Source organism: Triturus cristatus, chromosome 4_1 (assembly GCF_964204655.1).
Source record: "Triturus cristatus chromosome 4_1, aTriCri1.1, whole genome shotgun sequence".
Lineage (NCBI taxonomy): Eukaryota > Metazoa > Chordata > Amphibia > Caudata > Salamandridae > Triturus > Triturus cristatus.
In genome coordinates this window covers 1,145,040,667-1,145,063,740 of record NC_140585.1, presented here as the reverse complement: position 1 = coordinate 1,145,063,740, position 23,074 = coordinate 1,145,040,667, and the positions used below count along the sequence as shown (strand labels likewise).

Sequence of the window (23,074 nt, the reverse complement as noted above, 5' to 3'; positions counted from 1 at the left end):
GTCTTGTTCTGGTGACAGAATGTGCGTGTGAGTCCTCAGAATTTTAGTGTGCCAAGAAGGGGAATTTTTGCTTGCGACTAGTGTCTTTTGGTGCTCTACCCCTTTTTTGTGGTACGGAGCCCCTCTCTTCTCTTGTTTAAGAAAGCATATTTATGAGAGCCTTAGATCATGTTTGCGCCACACATATTGGTACATGCGTGATGCAAGGCTCTGAGTCAGATTTTGGGAGCCACGCAAAGCCACATTGTGTGGCTTTGAATCGCCTCATAAATCTTGAGTAAGGCAACGCAGCGCAAACCGATGCATCGCCTTACTCTGCTCCAGGGTGATGTTCCATGGGCGTTGCGGTGGGTGTTCCCACGCAACTCCAATGGGTTTTTACGCATTCCCAGATTTACAAGGTCTTGTAAACCCAGGAATGTGTCAAAATCTTACGCCTCCCCAGGGCAGGCGTAATGAGGAGAAATATATTTATTTCTCCTCGGTTTTTTTCCTCATTCTATTTATTTTACATTCTGCAGCACACATAGCAGGAGGAAAACGCCTCTTATGGATTGTTTTCGTGCAGGAAGGTGCCCCTTTCTGAACAAAAACAATCCTACCTACAACACAGACCCCCATGCATGATGGTGCAAGGGAGCCTGTAATGGCGCTAGGCTGCTGAAACAGCACCAGCATAGGGAGAAAGGACAGGAATGCACCTTACTGGACAAATACGGTGCATTCTTGCCATCTCCCAGTGATGCAGGGCAGCACAGCAAGGCCCTGCACCATCAATCACAAACATGAGGCTCACAGTCTTTATGTAATATTAGTTAAAGGCATTTTATTCACCATTCATTCCGGTTGCTGGGCAGGGAACAGGAGTGTTGGCTGCTGCCGCCAGCAGAGGGTCCAAGTGCTTGGTGCCTTCCGGAACCGATTCTAGTGGAAACTCTCCACTGCAGAACCTGGACATGTTCTTCCCCAGCTGCTCGTTTATTTCAGAAATCTCTATTATAACAAAAAAAAAAAAGAAGAAGGCAATGCTGTTAGAAGGAGCAGGGACCGCTTTGTACAGTGGGTACAATTCTATCTCATATGAGTAGCCGTATACAATCGGTACTATTGATACTGAACCCTCAACTTCAAGTATTGGGCACCATTCCAACTAATCGCATTGCTTAATTTGTGCTGGTGTCTTCCGGTGCTTGGCACTGGCACTTACTTCATAATAACACACATATTTAAGGCAGTCCACCATGTGGTCTATCTAACAAAAGTATTTTAAGAAAGACAAAAATGAGCTAGGTGTTTAACAATTAAATACACAAGTAAAACTAATAATACTAGGGTGATCAGACCATTCTTACTGCTTTGGGGTACATAGTAAAGACCACATTGTGAGATTTGTAGGACTGCAATGGCAAGTAGGTGTTGTTGTTACTGGTATTTGGCAGCGCTGGCAGGGACATGAAGTGGCACAAGCATCAGTGGTCTCCTAAGAAATATCATGGGCCCTGGAATTTATTATTATACAAATTAAACACTCTCCGGCTCTTTTAAAGCGGGAACTCTCATACAACCAATCTGAGGAAAGAAGCCATCCATACAATCAATCCCAAGCACGTTGTACAGGTTCCACTCTTAGACCAAGTCACAGGCGCATTTTGGTGGGTTGGCGTCACCCTTCAGATCACGAGGGCTTGATGTTAATGGCTTGCCCACCTGCAACCACAGGAGAATCATTCAAGGGATCAATAAGCATCTGACCACAGAGACCTCCTTTTGTAGTATCCGGATCTCTGATCACAAGACATTCCTTGGGGGACAAAGTGGGTGAATGCATGATCGCCCAGCCCCTGGTCCAAGGAGTTGCATAGAGGGAGACCTCCTTCCAATATTCCCAAGAGTGAATCTCCTAGGTACGGTGTCCATTCTTGCACAATGCACGCCCCTTATTAAAACAAGTGCTTCAGACAGTGTTTATCCATTATACAGCCAACATTTACAATTAAACCTTTGTCCAAGGAACACATTTGTTCTATTCCCAGTTCCGTGAGCCTTTGAGCATCCACATGTATCCTTTAGAGGTGGTGCAGGGACTAGCATCAACACTACCTCCCCCTGGAGCGCTAGTACCCACAACACAATTGCCACCTTACTGTGGTCTTCCTGCTGCTCTCTATTGCTGTTGTGCATCACTCAAGTGCTCACACAAGGTAACCTGTGCCACAGCAACCACCACACCTATGCTTATCCTCACCCTTGAATGCTATTAGACATGCCACATCCGCACGCAGCTGTACCTAGGCCCGCCTTTCAGTCTTGATGCCTGTCATACAGGTGCTCACACTTATGTATGGTCCCAGACCTTGAGTGCTACTATACACCTTTGCCAATCCCTATCCCCGAACATTTATAGAGGTCTCACAAAAAGCTCCTAGACTACCCCAGAATCCCATCTTCCAAGTACTTAAATATGCCTGTAAGTCCCCCACAGGCATTAGCATAGCCCTGCTGGAGCATCTCATCAGCTTCCTGTACCCCAACCAGTGCATACTGCCCACCCCAGCAGGTGTTAAGATACGCCTACATTAGCCCATCACCCACTCCCTCTACCCACAATCATTAGTGAACACTTCTCAGGAACCCACAGGCAACCCTCACCTGTATTCAGTTCCCCTCCAAAGATCAAGGCCTTTGCTCCAGACGTGGTGATGCAGAACATAAGCGAGTCCAAGCGTAGGTTAAAGTTGATGAGCGCGGCATGTACGCCCATCTTGGCCATGCCAAGCCACAGGCCCACAAACTCAGGCCGACTCTCCATGAAGATGGCCACCACATCCCCAGGTAGGTAGCCCTGCTGCAAGAGGAAGTTGGCAACACGGTTGGAGTACTCGTCCAGTTGGCGGAAGGTCCATTGCTCCCCTGTAGACTCGTAGATGAGGGCCACCTTGTTGGGGTGCCGACGGACAGTGTTCTGGAAGATGCTGGGCACACTGCTCTTCGACCGCTGGAGCCGACTCAGTTCCCATTTGACACGGAGAAGCACTGACAGACCACTGCAATGAAAGCGAAAGAACAAATGATTTCGGACGTCAAAAATCCTCTGACAAAGCAAGTTAATCAGGGGTGTCAAAAGTAGGTCTAGGGGACCAGATCCATGTCAGGGTTTTAGGACTATGGCAAATAGGTGTCAAACTTTGCCCGTCATGGAATGTGCATCATATTAGTTTAAGCTAATCAGATAGAATAGACTTATATTGCGTGATTCTAAATGGACCTCAGTTCAATTCACCTCAGTCTTTATTTGGTTTAGAAAGGCAAATCATAAAAAATTAAACAATAAAACGACATACAATTAACAAAATACACCAAGATAACTCATTGTTAAAAAATTGCATTCTCACAGAAATCGCTCTGTTAAGATTTACTACTTTAATAAACTTTTCCTAATCCTGGCAGCCTGCTGTACAAAACTAACTACCGCTAGGCACGTATACACAAAGGGCCCTTTTAGAGTGTGGCGGAGAGAGTACTCCATTGCAATGGTTACTGTGTACCTTCTCCACCAAACGGAAGGTACTCTTGCTGCATTTAGAGTTGACCAGGCGTTTATTATGTCTATGGTGGAGACTACTCCATGTCCACCACCGACATAAACCCCCAATGGAGTAAGGGCTGTCAGAAGTTTGCCCATGTGTCTGCCCACCCGATTTGGAGGGGGCGAACAGATAGCCAGTTTTTACTGTCCGTCACAGCCAGGTAAAACCTGGCAGTAAGAAGCATTGAAAACTGCAAAAGGCCCCCCATCTCAAACTTTGGAAGGCAGAGACTACATCAAGGCAACAGAGTACCTTACTCCGTCGGCCTAACGGAGTACAACCCTGTCTGTCAAAGTCAAAATCAGGCCCAGAGTCTAACTAGTGCAGAAACATAAGTGTTGGTCTACATTGTTTAGCATTTTATTTTAAAAGTAACCGTCTCGAAAAACAAATTGTTGGAGATTTGTATAAATTGAATAATAACATAAAATGCAAAGGGAATTGTTTGGAACAGCCATCACAAGGAGAATATGGGCAATCCATTGACCCACCTTCCGGAAGGCCATCATAAAATGTCCAATATGTAAACGAAAATGAGTCAACACATATCTATGATGCCGATTTAGCACCATCACAAGATATGGTTGGCTGCCCACAATGGATAGTAACTGACAGCATGTTCCAACTGTAGGTTTTTTAATCTCTCTCCGTGCCCTCTCCTAGTCCTTAACTTGATTAAGTAGGAATTTCATGAGGAAAGTCGCAAGATCGGCCGACTCCCCCAGGATCAACGACTCGCCACAATAGTGGTGATACATAAAGAAGGCAAACCTAGGGACCAGTGCTCTTCATATAGGCTTATCTCACTACTAAATGCTGAAGCGAACATATTAGCAAAACTGCTGGCGACACGCCTGGTCGGAGTAATTTCTGGGCTGGTCCACCCTGACCAATCGGGCTTCATACCTGCTAGAAATACCTCCCTAAATCTCCGTCAACTCCACGGGGTACTCGGGAGAGTGGATACGCTGAGAGAGGATGCGGTAGTGGTATCCCTGGATGCCACCATGGCATTTGAAACCATCAAATGGCCCTATCTCTTTGCAGTGCTGGAGAAGATGGGGTTTGGCTCCGGATTTATTGGGTGGGTGTAGCTCCTATATACAGAGCCGCTGGTACAGGTGTTAGTAAATAATAAAAAGTCTGGGATCTTCGCCCTCGGAAGGGGGACGAGACAAGGATGCCCCCTGTCCCCGCTGCTCTATGCCCTGGCACTGGTGCCCCTGGCAAGTTGGATCCGAAGGGACCCTATTATCAGAGGGTTGAGATGGCCGGAGGAATGAGAAGACCACGTTTCTCTGTATGCAGATGACATCCTGTTATATCTAGCATCACCAAGGGCCTCGATAAATAGAGTCCTTAATATATTCCACACCTTCCGCAGGTACTCTGGATATGCAATTAATTGGACCAAGTCGTTGCTCTATGTGCTGTGGGGAAAGTTTCCGCTCCTGCCCAAGGGTCGTAAAGTGACAGAAGCAGTGGACGGCTTTAAATACCTAGGCATATACATTACTAGAGACCCCAGATGAATTATGACTGTAATCTTTTACCGTCGCCTGCTGTGAGTCCGGAGTGGCGTGGAACACTGGAAGCCTCTTCTGCCATCCCTGCTGGACAGGGCAGCGCTATTCAAAATGATGTCCCTACCTCTGTTTCTGTATATCTTACATAACTCGCCCATTACAGTCCCGGTGACCTATTTTGCGGTAATAGAGAGCAAACAAAGAGCTCTCCAGTGGGTAAAGGCTCCACGAATATAATTTCCTAAATTGGTACGGGGATAGTACGATGGAGGGATTGGGCTTCCGGACACCAAAAGATACTACTGGTCTGCGCAGTTGGCAGCTATTAACCACGGTATATACAGACCACTTGAGGACCCGGAATACCAAATGGATAGATGGCTTCTTCTGGAGGGTTCCTACACTAGGGCACTTTACTCCAGACCCGCTAACTTATGACTGACGGGACCTAGTCACACTCAGTCCAGATTTGGTACACAACCCACAAAAGTATGGGTTGGGACAAGAAAATCACACGGGTCACCCCCCCTGTGGGACTCCTATTTGTTGAGAACACTTCGTATTACCAAGGGCTTTGACAAATGGGATCTGATTGGACTGTCTAGGGTGGGTGATGTGTGGAAAGAAGGCAAAGTGGTAGACTTCTCCGTGTTGCAACACGAATATGACCTAGCAGACTCGGAACTATTTAGATATTATCAAATGGGACATGTCTTATATGCCAATATCCCGCTAGGGGAGACACTTCCCGAGACAACGCCCCTGGAGGACAGACTTCTCGATGGCTACATGCCCAGTAAATCAATGTCCTTCACCTACAGTAAATGATTCAATCACGTATCTGACCCCCTTATGCGACTTCGGGAAAAATGGGCGGAAGACCTATTAGGAATGGATGACGAAGACTGGGCGGAGGCACACGCCTCCCCCAGGGAAGTCGCAATTTCGTCACGACTTAAACTGGTGCAATGAAAAATCCTCCATAGAATATACTATTCTAGACCAACCTTGGTACGGATAGGGTATGGGGAAGACTCCAGCTGTAGGCAAACTTGTGGGAAGGAAGGCACGGTCATACATATTCTGTGGGAATGCCCCAACATCCATAAGTACTGGACAAGGGTGCTCAAATGTATGGAGGAGGTGCATGGTCAAGACCTGAACCTAGAGGCTGGGGTATGTCTGCTTAATGTGTGGGGACCAACAGATTTGAGTAGCAAACAGAAAATCTAGCCAACCCTGGGCCACATGGTAGCCTTGCGCAACATTGCCAGAATGTGGGGAGCAAGGGAGGACCCCGGACTAAAATCATGGAAACAAGATATGGACTGGTGTATGTTTCAGGAAAAAACAGTGTATGTCTCTAGGGGGTGCCCGAAAAAGTGTTCTCAAACATGGGCAAAATGGAATGTATATTGTGGAAATATTTGTGCTCCCCGTGTTCTCCCCCCTGCCCTCCTTGATGAATCTATAACTGCTAGTCACATTGAAAACTAACAAACATACAAGTGAGAGACAAGTGTACCATCCAGAACTTATCTGTACCTAATATGATTATTCTAATACCCAACGACTGTACATGTATAATTGATATGCTGTCTACAATAAAAATAGTTAGGGATTTCATTTTAGGTTCAGAGTAAAATCTAAAAGATTGCAAATCTTCAAAAGTCACAAAATCATTAAAAATTCAGTTTCTTTATATAGCCCAGCCAGGGAATATAAACGGCATAATGAAGGGACAAAAAATCCCCTACAAGTGCTCTATTAAAACTTGCTTAAAATGTACTCCAAATTGAACAGCACAAAAAATGGCTGAAGTTTTTATCATGTCCTCTGTATATACCAGCCCTAATTCTTTGTGGCAGATATGAGAGGAAGAACTTAGGGGACAGCAAATAGTTTTCTTAGAAAGGAGTTCTCTGCCTTTTGTAAGACCCCATTATCTATGTAACCCCAAAGACCTGCCCCATAACTGGCAGCAGAAAGACACTTTCTTTTATAGATGGTAACCATCTCCTTAAGAGGTTTGGAACCCAGCTTTGAAGCAAATCTGAAAACTGCCTCTATCCATTTGTAAAACTGTTGGTTCCTTATATTTCTTAAATGGGCCCTGTTCCCAGTGAATCCCCAGATACGTAACAGTAAGCACTCTACTAACCAAGGACCATGAATAGTATGGGAGCGTGTCTTAGATGCTCCATGTCCAGAAATAGTGAAGGATTTACTGAAATATTTTATAAGGTCTAATTGTTCCATGAAGGATGTAACAGAATCTAGAAGTTGTTTTTCATGGCCATTTGCCATTCTTGCCATCGAAACTGCATTATCCGGATAAAATCAGGAGGGAAACAGGTAGGGACTTATCAGGAAAAAAATCATTACATTTTGTAACTAAAAACTTTTCTAGGCGATTTATATAGAGTGTGAATTAAAAAAAAATGCATCGGCACACGCTTGCGTAATCCCCCTTACAAGATTCGTGCAGTTGCCATCTGGGCCACAGCAAACCATGTATGTAGTATTCTGGAACATTTGACTTAGAAATGTAATTATCGATTGGTCTGTGCCTAATGATCTCATTATTTGCCATCATTTTGATGAGTAACACATTGAAATACACTTCAAAGGTGCAAAAGTCTTAAGTGCAAGAATCCCTTCTTGGCCCTATTATATTTAACAATTGATCAACTCAGTTGTAGACACAGCTCGACCATGCCTAGTCCTTTCCTTAATCCAAATATTATATCTGACAATATAGTTTTACTCCGCCCATAAATCCAGCCATATGCTCCCCATCATCTTTGCTGAGGAATGTAAAAGGGGGGCTGGTAGCATTTAGGAGCAGGTATAGTCCCCTTTGTAAAAATGGGCACAATTTTGATTGGGACCAGGTTGATGGGAATTCCCCTCCCACAACAGTCTGTAACTATTTAGTTTCGATTGGTGCCCAGACATCAGTAATGTTCTCATGAATGTCCACTGGGGACCATCTGGCCTCAGAGCTTTGCTAGAATAATTTTTGTTTATAGCAGAACAGATTTGAGTCACCTTAAAAAGAGTAGAACAGTCATTGATATTTTGAACTAAATTCCTCTCTCATGTTACATTGCTTGCCTCTTTAGACAAACCATAAATATTGATAACATGGTTTACCCAATCCAAGGAGGGAATAAAAAAAAAACTTAACAAAAGGTGCTGTCAATTCTATAAAAAAAAAGTGGAATTAATGTTATTCCAAAATAAAGTATAATCTTTAGTCATGCTAGCCCTTATTACTTTTACCCAGGCTTCAATTCTGATTGTAGGTCTCCTACTTTGTAGTGCCTGTTTAGATCTTAATCTACAACCTAGTACCACTACTCTAGGAATTAAACATAACCATTCTTTCAGATGTTTATGCTCTTGTTAACAAGCACGGTCAAACTAACATCATTGTTTGTCCTTATTCACACTTTAGGTGCTTGTCAACAGGGTCTTAATTGCACCACAGATGGCGTAAAAGGAGGCTCTCACCTCATTATTACTCACTTGTTGGGAACAAAGAGAAGGTAATAATTTTCAACACCTTTAGACACCTGAAATGAAACAAACATGAATCGGAACAACTTGTGGACCAGCTCCTGGCACACATAAGCAATCTGAATACTTCTAACCTCGTCCTAACTTCTACATCTTCTAGGCATTTCGGAGAAGGATGAAAGGAAGGGACAGTTCTCATACTGGAATATCCCAGAACAAAGCAGGAGCCCCTATGGCAGAACAAGCTAAACAGCCAGACGCCTACTGGAAGATTTGGAGCCCATCAACTTCAGGGTGCTCAATGGAAGATTCCTTGAGGACTCCCCGTCGGAGGCTTCCTTTTACTCTGCATCCACCTGCTCAGCTTAAGACTATACATTTGTCTTGCTTTCTTTCATCGAGTCTCCGCATTCCATCTAGGGGACAAAGGGAACAGCGACCATCAGTCATGGAGGCACTCCTCCTAGCAGAAGCCTGCATTGGTATGTTCGGCCAAAGTTCCATACTCTAGCTATATGACCAACTTTAAGAAAATCAAAACTGCCCTGGGAATCACAGAAGAGGTGTTTCAATCGGCAAAGGATCTATTACAAGCACAATAAACACCTGCAGGCAGCCTCAATAATAGATGGGACAGCTGCACTGCTAACCTAGCTAATTCTTTCTCCATGAAGTAGGTCGGATATCCATAGCTCAGCGCAAGCAACTGAAGCAACTCAAACGGGCTAGAAACCACATGCTGAGATCGCTGGCATACAACTCTGGGGGCTCCCACCTTCAATCTCTACTCCACCAACAAAAAAACGAGTTGAAAAAATTTAAATCGAATGGCAACAGAACTCGAGAAGATGACTTCTGGGCTAAACTTGGGGTACGGTAAATAAAAGAAAGCGTCCCGTCCAGGAGGGCGTGACATCCCATATATCTGAAGAGATTTGAGTGGACTTACTAAGGGCTCACTTAAATCGTCAATCCAGAGCCTCCCAAAACCCTGACCCACAACGCAGCGGGTGCCCCTCTCTAACCAACCACAACCAGCATGACTCAAGCAGGGCATCTCATATTACAACCATCAAGCGTCAAATTACCAAAGGCAGGAGAGAAGGGGCCCTGGGGCCCTCTTGAGGCTGGGCAGAGACCCTGGACCCTGTCTTCCGAGAAATCAGATCCCCGGGGAAACTCCCAGCCTCCTGGAAAGGCTCAATCATTTCTCCAATACATAAAAGCGGAAACAAATCCACACCAAAAACCTACTGCCTGGTCTCTCTAATCGACAATGAGGCACAATATTTCGCAGGCACTATATTAGAGGAAGTCTAAGCTTGGGCATCGGCAAACATCATCATCATACCACTCAATCAATCAACACGGATTCTCTAAATCTACGGGCACAACTACCAACATCCTGGCAATGCTCATAGACACGGCAAGATGCTCCAAGCAGCTTCTCCATCTTTGCTTCATAGATTTCAGAGCAGCATCCAATAACATAGACCATGCTAGGCTCTGGAGGAAATTCACTGCTGGACATGTTGTTCTTACTTCACACAGACACCTGGGTGCAGGTGAAGCTGGGCGATGGCACACACCTTTCAAGGCGAGTTCCAACTACCAAAAGGTTAAAACAGGCGTGTGTGCTATTCACCTCCACATGATGGCTTTGACGCAGATACTCAACTCTGTAAACTTGAACACCCCCAGGCTGGAGGGGCGATGCACTATCCAGTTTACTATATGCCGACGATGTGGTCCTGGTGAGCCACACATAGGTGGGCATGCAACATCTCTTTAACGCAATGCCGGCATACGCAGCAGAGAATTTCCTGCCTGATATCTGGAGGCTACACTGATTCAAACTATAAGTACCTAGGCAAAGTAAATGACAAGGGGGGCCTTTTCGTCATGCAGGAGGAAGCAATCAAAAGTATATAGTGATGGCACTGGCAGTGACGCTAAGGAACCTCAAACTGAAGCTGACAGGCCTGACGCTGTCACCTTTCCTCCAGGTAGCTTAATCAAAAATACTACCAGCAATCACCTATGGAAGCGAAGCCCTGAGAGGTTGAGACTCTACAACTCTGGACAGTATACTAGTCAAGGCTTACAGACTCATCTTTAATATCCCAAACAATTTTCCTGTGGCACAGATCCAGTTGAAGTTTGGTTTAATGAAACAGTCGCTGGCAAGGCATTCATTGTCTGCTGGCATAAGATCAAGCATGCCGCTCCTAACACCCTGAATCACCTTCTATGGCAAGAGTTGCAGCACCGGAGCACATCGCCTGCCAGACATTTCTTCAAAACACCTGGCTGTTCCAGGTCTGGGACATCCCAACCAGTCACATAGCCTTCACAAAACCAGTTTGGAAATCAATTAAAAACCTCTCACTGGTTGAAAACAAGGCCACATTCTCAGGCCACAGTCATGCCTAGATGACAATCAATGGCTACCTCTCACTCGCCCCTCAAAAATAATTCACTCTAAGCTACTCAAGAAACGATAAAATAAGTTCATAAAACATTTCCCTTCGGCTCCGCACCTTCCACCATGGCAGAGGGAGACATACTCAAATTGCTGTCGACTATGCGGCTCAGCCACTGAAAACCTACCACACCTGCTCTGCATCTGCAATGAACCGACTGCTCAAAACCCAGTTCAGCTTAAGAGGGATTCACATGCGGAGCCAAGCAGTGCTGGCCTGCCTCAACCCAGAGGATCCGCAGCTCAACTTCAGGCTGGTAAAGTTTCTTGCACTGGTAGAAAAGTAAAAACCAGGAGTCAACCAACACAATCCACCATCAGCGCTTGCAGCCGCCACAGAAGCGAGCAGCCTTTAATCCTCAATATACAAACTGGGGCCATAACCACTGCACGTTATACCCCTTTCTCCATTTCTCAAACTGTAATGTAACTGCTACTAAATATGTATTCATTCAAGTGTGGTTTCGTGTATTTTATATTATTAAACTTGGTTGTATTGCACAGGTTCCAACTATACAAATAATAAATGACTGTCTTACTGTCATTATTACTCATGAGGGTCGCTAAAAACTGTGTAGGGTCAACCCGAGTCCATTTATTCCTACCACCAATATTCCTGACAGCCTCTTTGCCACCCACTAAGTCAGATACTTTAACTAGAATTGGGCTTATAAGTATGCCCAACATAATTGGATTATACACTCATACAGTTTGGAATAACACTATATACACACAGATGGCAGGGGATAAATTATCTAACCCCAGTCCAAAATCAATTATATTGGTGGCTGCTCTACCTGTGAATTTAGGGACAGGAACAGACAATTTATAAAATATGTCATTAGCAAATACAACATTAGATTTGATAAGAAGGTTATTCAAAGCTTCTCCAAACAGGTTCAGTACAAAATGTGAATGATCCTCCAGCGAGACTTTGACTTTCCCACAAACCTCCTTGCATGGAAGCAAACATAAATGTACATTAAAATTCCACTCCCAGACAACATATATTGCTCACTTTGAGAAAGGCTGTTTGTGAGCTGAAATGAGTCAGTGGTCGGAATTGACTGCAATGAAAATAAAGGGAATTGCACACACACCTGAGTGCCCGCTATTCCTTAGGTTTACCAAATGCATAAAAAAAACATACATCTATATATATATATACTCTAAAAAAACCAAAGGTTACAGGGACGTTATAGTTAGGTTCATTTTTTACCCACACAAAACCATAGTAATTCAGGAGTTATAGTACTACTCATGTTAAGACACTAAAGCTTGTGGTCAAAATTTACTTAACTGCACGAGTTATAGTTACTTCAGATAGGTATAAAACTATAAGTATAACTAGAACTGCCGAATTTCTATAATTTTGTGTGGGTAAAACGTGAACCTAACTATAACGTCCCTGCAACCTTTACTTTTTTCAGTGAATTTGTATGGGATGTTTAATGTAAAGTAATATATAATTGGATCTGCGGATCCACAGAGGATCCGCGTCCCTAAATATACAAAGTTTTCTTTCTTTAATAACACCAAGAGCATCGAATAGATTTACACCACTTTACAAAAAGGGCTCTTTCTGGACCAAGAGCAAGCTTTCTACCAAATTTAGTATAAATCCGTAGAGCAATTCACACTGTAGCCCAATCCAATAACAGCAAAATCCCCATAGACATTGCATGGGGAAAAATCGTTTTGGGACACCCCCTTTTTCTCAGCCCCACTTGACGAATTAACCTGAAACTTTCTATGCAGAACTAGGCAAAGTAGTGCACTGCTTTGGAAAATTTGGTGAAGATTTGGCAAACAGCGCCAAAGTTATTAGCAAAACAAAAAAACACATTCGTCTATAGGAAAGGTTGGTCCTAACTATAACTACATGTATATCATTAGATATTGCTCTAAATCCTTTCCAAGAGCTTTAATCACATCAGTACATTGATTATCAAACTGGAAATTATAATAGCTAATTATTTACAGCTCAATTCCCACCTCTACTCGAATAAATGGACAGTCTGGTGAATCCATCTTAGTTCTCAGCATTTTCATCAGCAAAAGTAATGAGACCAAGATTGCTCACCTGCCTTTTGCCCTTCCTGTTCTGCAAGGGATAAGAGGAGTCTGATAGGTTATGTAACAATCCACATAAAAATATTTGCTGCCCATGTTTCTTACAGGAAATGTACTGTAAATTCAGAAACCCCCGCACTTGACTGCATGAAGGGGAGGGTTTTGTGGCAAATACTATCTGTATAATAACGTAAGTGGGGTGCCAGCGGATAGCTTAGCTGGGGTATTTTAGTTAGCAAAGTAACTCGAAGGTTCTGAATCGTGTTGCTATTATATAACATCCGGAAGGGTTAAGTCACTTTAGACAGCACGGGGGATTAAAACTATAAATGAGGACTGTCCCTATATCTTTGAGGTTTATGGGACCAGTTTGGAACTTGGATCTATGGATTCTATGGGGACATCATAATTTAATTGCCTGCTACATGTGACACAGATATAGTCTGTAGGCTTATAAGTCACGTAAGCATACTTGTGTATGGAATATCTCTGGGGCCAATTCACGCTTAAGACAAAGGAGTTTACTATATAAACTACAGATTTATGATATATACGGTTGTTTTAAATAAAACTCATCCTTCCTCTACTCTCAAGTTTTGCAATTATTTTATTAACCTAGGTGTCAAGCTGGAAAACTTGAAGCTTACCTTTATCATACGGCGACAATCAATTTTAAGGTGTACTCTTCCGGTGCATTAGAACTTTACCGTATAAAGGTGAGATTTCAGATTAACAACTGATTTAGATATTTTTACTCTCTCAGGATTAAACTCAAATGATGGGTTTCTATTTTGCAAGATCTGTCTTTATATTTAGCCAGATGTGTATTAATCTCTCTGCTCCTCTCTTTACACTATTTTAACAGGCTTTCATATTTAATGAAATGAGTCATTAAATCACTATGGAACCTTTTAGGTTATTATTTGCACCATGATGTAGGACGAATTTAGAATGTTATTTAGTGTTTTCAATGGATGAGTTAAATACCTCAACCTTTGATATAATGCATATATTTGAATTAACCTTGTATTAGTTAAGAAGAAGGGTTAATACTTGTAAATTGTATGTTTTTGGTTTCAACATTCTAGAATTATGTCTGTCTTCATGTGGTTGTGTTTATGTTGTTCATACTGAGTATGTATTTTTGTTTTATATAGAACAACAAAAAACGTGTTTGCTTATTTATTAGTTATGTTTTTCTTGCAGTGTGTCCTTTGTGCTTTATAATGAACTTATATAAGTGATCAAAGTTGTACGTCAGTAAGTATGTCAGTGTCAATGTCATAATTTTTAATGCCGTCATTTTTCATGTTATTAGTTATGTCCGTCGGTCATTTCATGTCCTTTATGTTATTTGTTACAGCCCTGATGAAGTTCCACAGTTTCAATTTGGGAACGAAACGCGTTGGCTGGTTTTCTGTGAATGAGCATGAACTTTTGAATAAAGAACCTTTTTAAAGAAATTTCTATGGACTAAATTCACTTTTTCATGTTCAATAAAAATCGTCATCTGTATTCAGTGGCACTAAGGGTGACAAGTGCTGGATGAATTGTGCACGATTCTCAAAGACTTATTTGCAGCAATAAAGTGAGGTGCTATCCAATTAGTCTGGCACTCTGTTTCGCTTTGGTTTAAGAAATTAGAGTTAACCAGTCATTATTGACCGGTGCACACATAATCTCCGCTACATTTCAGGTTGCCTGCTTTACATTACCCTCTACAAATCTCTTCCGTAAAGAGTTCTCATTCTTGCAGGGAGTTTTTACTGACAGTGAGATCACTGAGATTATTTAAACCATCAAGATTTCTAGCTATCAGGGTAGGGGATGCTTCAATATTTCTGCCAATATGTAGTCTAACTCATCAACTAAGTCAAGAGGAGTAAATCTGTAACAAATCTCTACATTATATACTTGCTCCGTATCCTTAGAGGACCTCTAAATGAGTTGAGCATGTACTGGCTTTCTAAGGTCTGCCGGTCAATAAAAATACACCAATGGGACTGCTTCAATCCTTCCATGGTGTGATGCAAGGTCAGCATTTGAGTCACAAGGGCAGGATTCCGCAAGTTTACCATCAAACAGTTACCCCAACAAGATTTCTGTCCCCCCCCTACTCAATGGTCCTGCCTCACCATAGGTATTTTTTATCAAAAAGGTGTTGTGTGTTACGAACCGCCTTGGCTAACCAATGCACTGTCTTATTATTCAGATCATACCAAATCTCAGCGCAGTTAGAATGAAGATGTCCTTCAGGATGATAATATATGGTTTAGCCTCAGGAGGCAATTGCAAAGGTTCACATGAAGGTACCAACTGGGCTGGCACAATGGGTGGGTCCAGGGTATGTGTCTGTACTGATAAAGATCTCCAAGGGAGCAATGTATCAGCATCTAAGGCGCAGATGTTGTGCCCATCCCATTGGCCATTTGAGAGATAATTGATACTAGTTGGATCCTTCAGCGCCGCCTTCTTCCTCTGTTGTCTTATCATGGGAGGTTTAAGAGAAGTGACACAATTTGGGCGAACATGAATTATCTTAGTTACACATTCTGTCAGATTACTTAAGGTGTCTCACACGATTTCAGTTTATTCAACACAGTATCCAATGTCTTTACGGACCGCTCAATTTCTATCATACGGTTATAAAAGTTCTTAGTCAGTAATTTAGCCATGTTGTTTCTTTTTTTAGTGGGCGACTCACGCACTTTCCCTTTTTTTTCACTGGAGGGGAATGAAAAATAGTACATGGAGATGTGCCAATATTGCATAATGAAGCGGTTGAAACGCAAGGGTTGTTCAAGGACACTTTGGGCGGCACAGCATTCTCTAGTTCCTGACATGGATCTACCACAGGCATTTTTTTAATTAACGATGAATTAAAAGCCCTATTCACAGTGCGTTGTGTATTTTCAAGCCTCTGTTCAACATTCAAAATGTCAGTACTGATTTATTCCCATTGCACCAGTTAGATATTGAGATAGTAGCAGGGTTGGATTGGGATTAAAATAGGCCCGGGCGCCCCCAAAAAAAGTTCCCACAATTGCAGATTGCGCCTTTTTGCCAAACACTGCTTTGGTGTTTTAAGTAGTATGAGAAGGAGACGGTGGGGATTCTCTAAAGGAGCCATGTTTTCTTAACTTCACTGAAATTTTTTTTTTAAATGCAAATGCTGCCCGGACTCTTGGTGCACAGATTAGTTCACACTGGTGAACCACACCGGAATATAAATGAGGCCACCTCTGCTCAGGCCCCCCTGCCCCACCTCAATCTGCATACATTAATGTTGAGCTCTTTTGCAAGGGTTTTTTAAGCAAATTGCCATATTCCACATTATAGTTGTTGGAAGTTGCAATATCCATAAAAGGGAGACACGAGTCGAAAATGGATACGACGTGATTTTAATAACACGTCTGTTCAGCATAAGTTCAAGTTCCGAATGCCCAACCTCCCCACCAGAACACATGCCCAACCTTCCGAACAATTTAAAACAACACATTCTTAAAATGACACGAGTCAGTCACGAGCTGATTCAACAAGCCACGCTCGTGTCTGCTCGTGTCAGCCTACCATGTTCCCAACAATAGTCTTACAGAATGTTCCCAATGTTGCCTGATAGATAGCACCATTTTGTCAATGTAGAAAGTGCCCATTGGAAATTTGGAAAAATAGTTCTATGGTCTACAAGACCAACACTCTCTATAACATGGGTGTCCAACATAGGTGAAGGAGGACAAGGAAAATGGCACATTTTCAGGGTAACTATTGACTGCGTAAATGAGATCCACATGGATCCAGTGGGTGTTAATTTATTTTACGTGACTACAGGGCTGGCTTTAGGGCACTGCGACTGGTGCGGCAGCACTGGGCGCAGACCTGTGGAGGAAGTGTTGACCTCAGGGGGGTGCTGTGTTTAGCAATAACTTATGATTGGAGAGATAAGGGGCACTTTTGCCGGGTGGTAGTGAGAGATTCCGAGGAGGCGTTCATGGGGTGTGGGGAGTGAAAAGTGATTGTCACACCATGCGTCACCAGCGTTACAGTCAGCCCAGTGTGGCTATCCTGAAAACCTGGCATAGATCCAGCCCACCTGGATCTAGAGCAAACAAGTATGCTTTACAAACTATATTTGTTGTGGCTGTTGAACAACAGAATGCATATTGGGAGTAAGAACAATTACACTTGGTGTCAGCAGGTGGACTGAGTTTTTGGTGTCAGTGGTGGGATGTGTGTTTTGGTGCACAGGTTGTGATGCGTTATTAATCTTTAACAAATCCTGCTATTCCCTTGAAAGGAAGAGTATACGGTAAGGTCTATCACCTTCTTGTAGCATAACTACCTCTTTTTTACTTCAGGTAAAGTACTTGCTCAGGAGCCAGTAGGCTGGCAATTTAATTCCAAGGTTTACCTGGATAAAATAGGAGATGAAAGCACTGCATAGTGCTAAACGCGTACTTATTGGCGTCAGGCGCGAAATGCTTTACAAACGTCTGATAAAAGGAACTGGTCACATATGGGCGACATGAAAGACATGAGGACCAGCCACAGAGATCGGTGAGGGTAGGAAAGCAGAAACAGAACTGTTACTCTGTTTGTAAATGAATGTTGACTGCACCTGACTGAAGTATGCAGAAAAGTATACATAAAAGTAATGGCTTGAACATTCCAGCCTGAACCGCCAGGCCAGATGCTACATGACCCTACTGTTTAAGCCAATGAATAGGCCTGCACCTGTGCTTAACTTCACCCCTGTACTTAAGGCTGGTAGCGATTCCACAGGGGGCTAAAAGTGCTCAAATCCGCATTAATATGTGAAGATATGTAATGGAATTTTGGCTACAATCTGACTCCCTTCCTAGACCACACAGTGTGATTCTGAGCAAATCACCTTATCTGAGCCTCACTGTTCTGATCTAAGACAGAGGGGATGGCGCACAGACAACTCCAGATATCAAACATTATATACAAATCTCAATCTTTATGTGACATTCCATTTCTGATGATTCCAATGAGAGCGGTTAATTTGCACCTTGTAATTAGGGGTCCAGAGAAGGCTGGGGGTCACTGCACTAATGCACTCACTGAAGCCATCTGAGTCCACCTGTCTGGCCGCAGTGCCGGTTCGAATCGCAGCTGGTCAACTTAGGAAGGTCAATAACCGAGTGCGTGAGGAGAGCACCACTACCACTGCCAACAGGTAGAAACTGCTTTGGACTATGAAAATTGACCTGCGTAGGCAATCATATAAAAACTTTGCTTGTGGACAATAATGATATCGCTTATGTACTTTGACATGCATTGACCGCAATGCCGCCTTTGCAACAATTTGGATCACTAGCCCTAAGTCCAGGTACCACACAGGAAGGGATTACTCAAGCAGGGAAATATACTGCAGCTGGTGCGGCATGGTCCCTCCACAAAAGGTGGGTTGGTTCTGAGGCTAAACATACAAAGCTTAGCCCTAAAATCTTCTTTTGCACCGACTAGGAATACTTAGAAGTGGGCGATGCAAAAGGTGGAAACCCTGTACAGAATCCGAGTCTCCCCAGAGGCAAACAAGGTGTCACATTAGACATCTCCTGTGAAAACAACATGAAACCTCTTGATCCGAGCACTGCAGGGCCTCTCCTTTGCAGGCGCTGTCAGAGCACTCTTATTCCTACAGTCAGAGTCTAAAGAAGACCTCGGCGATACAAACAGTGGCAGACATTTTGTATCCACGCTGCATCAGACCCTCCAATGCAAAGTCAGAACCCTTCTATTTAGGCAGGGCCAGACCCTCCTACCTAGGTGGTGGCGTTCAAACTACTGTGCTGTCTCACTACTCCACTCCTGTATAGTATGGATAGAGAGTAATTTAATCATGTGCTGAGCATCGATGCAACATTTGTGAACTGTTCAAGTATTTATAGAACAATTCTCCGCCTTACACTTATTTTGAACTCTTAACAAATAATAGTTATTTACAAAAAATGCTCCTCAAATTCTAAAAATAGGCAAAAACAAGGAGGGAAGAAATCGACCATTTATCCTCCAGCAGATTTCTGTAAATAGTGGCAGACAAACGTATGACAATGTTGTGTTGTAATATATATGCATTTATTTTTTAGAGGTGGCTGTGGGAACACCATACAGGTGTGCACCAATTGCATATACATAGGGCTAAGTGTGCGGAATAAGCGGTAGAACTGTGGCCTCTGGGGGGCTTTCTTCCAGTGGACAATAAGGCAACTGAGATAGAACAGCAGAAATATTCTCGATGAGGGCCAGCAAACCCACTGTGAAACATGGTGTGATGAGCACTGTCCTCCTGGGCGGGCTATTAATAAACAGAAGACAAGAATAGAGGACCAACAAACAGGTGTATATACAGACTGAACAAAATCGAAGTACAAACTTAGATTACAAAAAGTAATGTAAAAAGGTTATGGATAACATTAATGCAAAATACAGAAATATAGATGTAAAAAGGTTGTTACTCTAAAGAGAAGGGTACAGTGACATACATTTTTTTTTATTTGTTTTAGTTTTTTTCATTCATGCTATAACCCCCGCAGCAGAGGTATCTGACTACCATCAGTCTATGACCGACGAAATGATGTGGGTAATACAAGTCTTGTGATGTAAAAGATGTTTTTTTTATTAAAAACTTATCTTTAACAGCTGCCTCATTGTTGAGCGCCAAGGTTTCTTTACTAAAGTGTGTTTTCCAGTTGATCCAAGTATTTTGTATTATCTATTTATGCGTGTATGTGTGTTGTATTATCTATTTGTGTGTGTAATTATATATCTATTAATATTTATCGAATTTAAATACTTTAATATTTGAGTGGAATCAGGTAAAGGATTTGGCACTCTGTGGGTGTGATTTGTTTTCTACCCAAGACATAACGCATTTTATAGTTTATTGCATTTTGTGACTATTATGCGGAGTTACGTATTAAGTTTCTTTCAAATTTGGTAAACGGCTTTAATTTTACTCTGATCAATCTGGCCCGGAGTTATTTACAGATGTTGTCAACTGACCGTATTTGTTCATACATAGTTGATTTTTTAAATGGAGCAAACTAAAAAGATTGTTAATGGGCAACAAACTGTTTTATTGTGTGTACATGTTTTTATATTTCACTCCTAACCGAAACAAAAATAACGAGTGAATAAATTGATGTAATACTTTACTAGTTCAATAATTAGGTATTTCGATGTTATCTATATAAATGCTTCTTCAGATTCCCGAGAGGTCTCTTTAAAACTTAGATGCAAGAGCACTTTGTACTTACCTTGAAAGCTTTATTGATTTATATCAATCCTGAACAGGATTTGGGACTTATTGTCCCCTCTTGAGAAGGACTTTCCTGATAGCATCTGTAGCTCTAATGACTGCACCACGCGTCTGTGGGAGGGTAACGGCCACTACAACGCAGCCGTTTCCACGCATAATTTAACCGTGCATGCATTACAACGCATGCGTGGTTACAACGAATAGCCTTTACCACACATACCTCTACTACGAGATACGTAGTAAAGGCATGTGTGTTAGAGACTAAAAAAAAAAAAAAATGGGGCTTGGGGGGGGGGGGGGGGGGTGTCTCCCCCCCCCCCCCAAAAAGCATGAAAAAAACAAGGGGCTGGGGGGGGGGGGGGGGGGGAAACGCACCTGTGGAAGTTTCTATGTGGAGGCAATCAGGAGGCAATCGGTGTCGTTAGAGGAAACAGAAGGACACTTCTGTTTCCTCTTAACGACGTAGGACGTCAACACAGAAGAACATTGAGAAGAGACGACGTGGAAAGTAAGGGGAATATTAGATTTTAGGAAAAAAAAGCAGGGGTTCGATTATAGGGTTAAGGGCAGGGGAGGGGTATTTGTAAGAAGGGTTTAGGGGTGGGGGAATAACCTTTACCAAGAGTATGCCCTTACCATGCATGAATTTACAACGAAAATCGTTGTAAAAGTATGCGTGGTAAAGGAATATTCGTGGTTAAGGTAATGCGTGGGAAAGGCATTTGCGTTGTAATGCATGCGTGGTAAAGGCATGCGTTACAACGGAATGCGTTGTAACATCATACAACCCTGTGGGAGGAGCACTGAGCAGCAGGTCCCACCTTGTAAACGTGTGCAGTCTCATGCTAAGAGAGTTGGATCATTTTAGTAGCTTTCCCAAGACATTTTCCAGTTGGTGTTACAATAGGAGAGCAGCAACTTGTTCTACGTTTCGTGCTTTCTGAAAAAGATAGTGGTGGGGGCAGGGTCTGTACTGTGCCACCCTGGCGTTATATCAGGAGGCTACCTGCCCTCCTACTTGCACTATCCTTTACACCCGTCATTACCCTACCCTGTAAACCTGACCTTACCTCAACATCAGCCTTTGATCCAACCATAACCTTTACCCCAATCTTGACACCAACCATAATTATAACACCTTCCTTTAATGCTTGTACACCTAACCTTCCATCAATCCTCCCATCGTACCTTACTCTTAACCCCAATCCCTACACATGACCCAAACATATCCATGAACTTCTCCCTGACCGAAACATAAACCATGCATTTTCCAGCTAGTTTGCACATTCTACATTGTTCTAGTCTAGTTTACTTCTTTGTCTTTACTTTTGATACTCAAACTTTTTACTGTTGTTTCTACTGCAAACCTGAACGTCCTCGTCATAGGCTAACAATCTGTATGAACAAAGCAGATCTCCACTCTTAGTAGGGGTCCAGGAGCAAATGGCGCAAACTACATAAAACATTATCACTCATAAAGCACACACATAGGCCCACTCGCAGAACAAGTGAAACGAATAGGACATTTTACCCCGCATTTTTTACTCCGCAAAAACTTTTACAGCCCAGGGCTTTACAACGCAAACCGTTACAACGCATTCCCCATTCCAACGCAATTACTATTCTAACTCAAGGTGGGAGGGGCGTTACTTTGGAGAATGCGTTGTAACTGTTTTGCGGTGTAAAACCCTGCATTGTAAACGTTTTTGCAGAGTAAAAACCGCAAGGCATTCGGAGTAAAGCATGCGGGGTAAAGGATGTTTCCCAAGTGAAACACAAGCAGCAGTTGAAGATTTCTTAAACCATACAGAACATGGACAGAAAAGGCAGTAAAGATTCCCTCTCACACAAAGACCAGATATAGGTTGGGCAGCAACGTGCAAGACCAAGATCCATCACCACATACGCACAAAACATGGGAAATATTCACAACTGCAACACTGCAAGCCTCCGTCCACCACACACACAGACCACGTAGAGCATGAGCAGCAGTAACTCCACTAACACACACAGTACAGACACGGTATGTGTGCAGTGATTCATTCCCTTACGCCAGTGGTTCCTAAATGTTTTCGACCCGTGGCTCCCTTGACTCATTGGCCATTGCCCGTGGCTCCCCATTGTTACTTTTTTTGGAGGGTAGGGTGGATGTAAGCCCGGCCTCTGGAGTACTTGCATTTTTCTACCTGAAAATAATTGGGATGAATCTGATGAAGGTATTATAATCTTATACGTAGGGTGTTTCGTATTACTAAGGCGGTGCATTTAATAAAATAATTCCTAGTTACACTTCTTTGCCCATGCCTTTTTTAGAGTAAGATCTCAAACTTTTTTTTATCACACTTACTATGCTAGATAACACCCCTATGCATGTAGGCCCCATTGCCCGTGTTTCTGCGCTTGATGAAGATTTGCATGCACTTCCATTTCTACCCATGTCATACGTGCCAACACACCAGTCTCATACTTAGTGTGTTTATTAGACAGGACAACTGTACTTTCCTGATAACTGACATTGGTGTAAAATGCATTTGGAAAAAACCGAAACTATTAACGAGTCTAACAAAATAATTCAGGCATCTTCAGCTTAATTTGGGAGTGT

The 23,074-nt window shown here is 42.9% G+C and overlaps 1 protein-coding gene across 1 annotated transcript in view; it reads right to left on the bottom strand.

Annotated features, from left to right (window-relative positions):
• Positions 1–23,074, bottom strand: part of SLC27A1 (solute carrier family 27 member 1) — a 216,011-nt gene that overhangs the window by 175,983 nt on the left and 16,954 nt on the right. The window contains exons 2-3 of the mRNA XM_085654270.1: positions 2,650–3,044; positions 835–993 (exon numbers count right to left, since the gene is read on the bottom strand). Coding sequence (XP_085510396.1) covers positions 835–993; positions 2,650–3,044 — 554 coding nt within the window. The remainder of the gene's footprint in view (positions 1–834; positions 994–2,649; positions 3,045–23,074) is intronic.